This window comes from Silene latifolia, chromosome 11, assembly GCF_048544455.1.
Source record: "Silene latifolia isolate original U9 population chromosome 11, ASM4854445v1, whole genome shotgun sequence".
NCBI classification, from domain to species: Eukaryota; Viridiplantae; Streptophyta; class Magnoliopsida; order Caryophyllales; family Caryophyllaceae; genus Silene; species Silene latifolia.
In genome coordinates, this window is record NC_133536.1 from 194,722,519 (window position 1) to 194,727,605 (window position 5,087).

Here is a 5,087-nt window from a genome sequence, read left to right on the forward strand (position 1 = left end):
TGCTTTGTTAATATGATTGACAACCTTGTTAAAATGTTAAACTTGAAAATGAGTGAGTAGTTTCCTTAACTAGGGTTAATGGGTAATTAGGGGAAACCAACATGGGGGATGATTCATGCTTAATTTAATATGTCTTCATAATTTATTTGCTTGCTTATTGTGATCTCAACTTATGCACATGTTATGTTTGATGAAATGCGAGCCTATAAATCCTTGCATTTTTTACCCATCACTTACCTTTTTAATGAGACTTGTAAGACATAAACCAACTCGAGTCTCATTAGACCATGCATATAGTTGAGTAGGGAGGATTAAGTCGACTTGTAGGTGTTGTGAAATCTAATCGATTTGGCTCCGAGGCCCAAACCTTCCTAGGATTGTAAGATATGAACCAACTCGATCTATCACAATAATAATTGCTTGCTTATAATTTGAGAATATGTTTGTATGATCAATTCTCATGTATCCCCTATGAACCCATGACACCCTAGTGCTTTTAATCAATTGTTTACATCTAATTTTAATAATCTTGCTTGTTTACTTTAATTGCTATTTAGTTTAGTGATCTTCTTATCTTAACCCAAATCGTGACATCCCTAGACACCGCTACTTGCAATCGAAAATCCTACATCAATACCCGTCCCTTGGGATCCGACCTTTACTTACCTCTTTACTAATAGTAGAGTTGTTTGTGGAGATATAAATATTGTTTTGGTCTAGGTGCTCCTAACGACAAGTAACCAAAAATTAAGCTCCAAGTCAGTCCGTCCAATAACAATCTTCGTTACATGTGGCGTAATAGGTACCTCAATAATCAGTTCGCTGAGTGGAAGGTCCCAATTCACGCCTACGGATTCTTGAGTCCTAAGGCGTTCTCTGTGCACATAATTTCATACGAAGAACAAATCAATAGTATCGTTCGTCGGTTGATGTCGTCCAAAAAACTATGGCTTGCCCCCTACAATGAGAATATGTATGTATAGTACGTGATTATTGTAATGAATCACGGATCTATAAATTTATTATTAACATGCTTAAATGCGTGTAAATGAACTAACAGTTCAATGTCCCAAAATGAATAGGAAGCATTGGGTGCTAGTGGCAATCTAAGTAGAAAAAAAAAAACAGTGTACTGGATTGACTCTCGCGAAGGCAAACCCTCTGACAGTTGTGTAAGGATGATAACTGAGTAAGTTTACAACCTTTAATAATGTCATTTATTATTGTATGACTTGAGCCATATATATGCAAATAAAAATGGAATGTGTGTATATTTATGAATTAGTGTTTTTGAAGCAAAAAAAAGATTATGTCCACATGGGAAATATGAAAGTAACACTGATCCCACTTTATCACGTCAATAGTAAGTGTATTCTTAATAATTACTCGTATCATTTAATTAATGTTTATGCGAGTGGTTGATTATCTAATTCAGCTGATTTGTGTGTGATTTATATAATAGTCTCCTAAAGCACCAGACGCCAAACAATGCGCCTTTTACATTTGTCAATCCATGTGGAAGGTTATCGACGGAAAACTTTCTACCATTCCGATATGGGTTAGTGTGATTTAAAAACTATTTCAAACGTAAATTGAGTTCAATTCTGTATACTTCCATGTATTATATCTATTTTAATTATATATATTTTGAATTGTAATTTCCACTAATACTCAACAAAGCCCCAGAATATTCGCTAGAAAACATCAATCAGATGAGAAATATGTGGGCCAGTTATGTTGTTTGATTAGCGGAGTATCAATAGTTTGCTCATGCTTTATGTACGCGCGCGTGCGTGTGTGTGTGTGTGTGTGTGTGTGTGTGTGTGTGTGTGTGTGTGTGTGTGTGTGTGTGTGTGTGTGTGTGTAGAGCCATTGTGTATTGCCTTCTTTTGTTTTTTCGAGGAAGTTGTGTTTTATGGCTTTTGATCATCCTGTTTGTACTGTTTTGAAACTAGGTTTAATTGATCATGGGGTGTAATATTCTGATGCAGGATTGAATTTTTGCATTGCACAGCTGCTGGAATGCTATTTTTAGCAGCAGCTGAAAAATAGCATTCCAACAGCTGCTACAAACGCTGCTGAAAAAATAACATTTGAGCAGCTGCTCCAACAAGCTAAAATCATTTTTTAAAAAAAAAAAAATTTAAAAACGATAACGGTTAAAAACAACCCGTTGCAAACAATTATTTGACAACGGTTTTATTTAGATAAATAACCGTTGACATCTTTTCCCTCCCATTCAAACCGGCAAAAATAAAAGATAACGAACAATAACCGTTATCGAGTTCAAAATGTTAAAAACGGTTTATTTAAGAAGAACCATTGTCAAAAGATTCATCAACTGACAAATATAACAACGGTTTAGCACGCAATAAAACCGTTGTTAAATTTTGACATTTAATTAAATAAGATAACGAAATGAACCGTTATCATATATAATATTTAACAACGGTTTTTGAACCACTAAACCGTTGTCAAGAGTAAACTATGACAACGGGTTTGAAACCGTTAATATTTAATAACGGTTTCTTAAAAGTATACCCGTTGCCATAAACATATTTAACAACAGTTTTATAACGGTTCTTGAGTTGTGATAACGGTGTTATAGATCCGTTATTGATGTTATATAATGGTCGCGTGTTTATATACAACCGTGGTATATATTTAACAACAGTCGTTGTAATACCGGTTCCGTGTTTCTATTTAATAACGGTAATTGCATTATTTGACCGTTATTGAAGGTCTTATTTGGCGTAGTGTTTTATCATCAACTCCATGCCCATTGACAAGACAAGTTTCCAAAGGATCCATGGAGGAAGCTTTTGGGTCATGCTCTACGGGATTTTCTAGTATGTCTACAATGCAACAACTGTCACCCAAAAATGGAGCTTTCATTGACTTGGTGAGTTCAAACTCCATCTTATCTTCACCCACTTGCAAAGATAGCTTGCCACTCTTCACATCAATCAATACTCCTCCGGTTGCTAGACAAGGACGCCCCAAGATAATAGGCACATGGTTATCCTCGGGCATATCCATGACAAAGAAATCACATGGTATAATTAGCTTCCCAACAACAAAAGGGCACATCTTCAATAACACTAATGGGGAATTTAACCGATCGATCAACTAGTTGAAGTGAAACTCTTGTTGGCTTCAAATCCCCCAAATCAAGTTTTTTGAAGATTGAAAGTGGCATGAGGCTCACACTAGCCCCCAAGTCACACAATGCCCTTTTTATAGCCACTCCTTGAATAGAACATGGAATTGAGAAGCTACCCGGATCTTCTAGCTTAATAGCACTACATTCCTTGGAGAGGTTAATTGTTTGCACAACCCCCCCCCTCTTTTTTTTCTTCAAAGTGACAAGATCCTTAAGGAACTTTCCATATGATGGAATTTCGGTAATCATATCAAGGAAAGGAATTGTGACATTCATTCCTTTCAAGATCTCGACAAACTTTTCATACTTTTTCTCGAGTCTAGGCCTTGCAAGCCTTTGTGGAAAGGGTATTGGTGCAACATACTCCTTTGGGAGCGGAGTAGATTCTTTGACTTTTGTTTGGATTAGTTCATCTTCCTTTGGTAGGTCAACCATCTCAACTTCCGTTGACTTATCCACCTCAACTTTACCTTCAACTTCAACCTCAACCGGATGCTCTTTAATTGCTTCACTAGATACCCTTTTTCTCTTCCACTTTGGAGATTTATCAACCTCCTCCAATTGCCTCCCACTTCTCAATAATACCACATTCATCTCCCTTAGGTTAACCGTGTTACCCGGAAACTTACCCTGATTTTGAGCCATTTGGCTCAATTGTTGTGAAATTTGGGCAACATGAGTTTTCGTGGCCTATTGAGATGCTCTTATCTCATCATTGACCCGACCTTGTGAAGCAATGTAATTGTCAAGTTTGGAGTCGGATTTTTGGTTGACAATCACCAATTGCTCAAAGGCTTGTTCCCAAGAAGGCTTTTGTTGGGCTTGGAAGTTTTGGTTTTGAAAGTTTTGGTTTTGAGGTTGGTTGAAATTTTGTCCCTTAAAACCTCCAAATGGTTGTTGATTTTGAGTGATAAATTGTCTTCCTTAAAAACCGGGTGGAATTTGTCTTTGGAATTGTGGGTTTTGATTGAACCTTTGTTGTTGTGGTGAGAAAGTGGTTGGATTTTGAATGTTTTGTGAGGCATAAGACAAGAGAGGGTGACCTCTTTTTCCATTGACAAATTGGTTGTTGTTGTTGTTGAACCCTTGCCTTGCACTTATAGATTCCCAAACCCCATTGACTTGCTCATAGAATTCTTCTTGGATAGGTGTAATCAAAGGGCACCCGATTGGAGTATGGCCTTGTTCCCCACATAGTTCACATGACAAGATTTGTCTCATGTCGGAGCTTGAAGGCTTGGAATTCAACAAAGCCGCTTGTTGAGTTAATTCATATAGCATTCCTTTAACCTCAACATTCAACAATGCACTAGGGTCCTTGTTCTTGCCCTTTCTCACTTGCCTATCACTTCCCCAATCCATGGTTCTCGATGCCATCTCCTTAATTGATTCCTTGGCCGCTTTATGCCCCAAAATATCCAAAGCACCTTTTCTCAATCCCGCATCAAGTGATAGTCTAAGGTCTTGAGTCAATCCCTTATAGAAGTTGTTCATCAATTCGGCTTCGGATATGCCATGATGAGGGCATAGCCTTTGTAGCCTCTTATACCTTTCCCATGCTTCATATAAGGTTTCATCCTCTTCTTGAGTGAAACTTTGTAATTCACTTTTAACCTTCGTCGTTCTTGACGGTGGGAAATACTTGTTCAAAAATGCCGAAGATAGCTCGTCCCATGTTTTGAAGGAATCCGCGTCACAATTCTTAAGCCAATCCTTGTCCAATCCCCTAAGTGAACGGGGGAACAACCTAAGGTGTACCGCATCATCGGAGACCTCATTCATCTTGTAAATATCACAATTCTCAAGGAACTCGTTGAGGTGGTCATTAGGGTTCTCCAAAGGACCTCCTCCAAATTGATTGTCTTGGACTAGGTTGAGCAAGGCATTTTTTATCTCAAAATTATTGGTTTGAATTCTTGGTCGT

At 37.7% G+C, this 5,087-nt stretch overlaps 1 protein-coding gene and 1 non-coding gene across 2 annotated transcripts; one reads left to right on the forward strand and one right to left on the reverse strand.

Moving 5' to 3' along the window:
* Positions 1-3,049: 3,049 nt before the first annotated feature.
* LOC141614552 (uncharacterized) lies at positions 3,050-3,808 on the reverse strand. The gene has a single exon (XM_074433297.1). The coding sequence runs from the start codon at positions 3,806-3,808 to the stop codon at positions 3,050-3,052; it is 759 nt and encodes a 252-aa protein (XP_074289398.1).
* Positions 3,809-4,673: 865 nt separating this feature from the next.
* On the forward strand, positions 4,674-4,780 carry LOC141616628 (small nucleolar RNA R71). Its single transcript, XR_012530962.1, has one exon. It is a non-coding gene; the product is annotated as a small nucleolar RNA R71 (small nucleolar RNA).
* The last annotated feature ends 307 nt before the right edge of the window (positions 4,781-5,087 follow it).

Bases quoted from the DNA above. Each gene is read 5' to 3' on its own strand.
- LOC141614552 (XM_074433297.1), bottom strand. From the start codon at position 3,808: ATGGCTCAAAATCAGGGTAAGTTTCCGGGTAACACGGTTAACCTAAGG.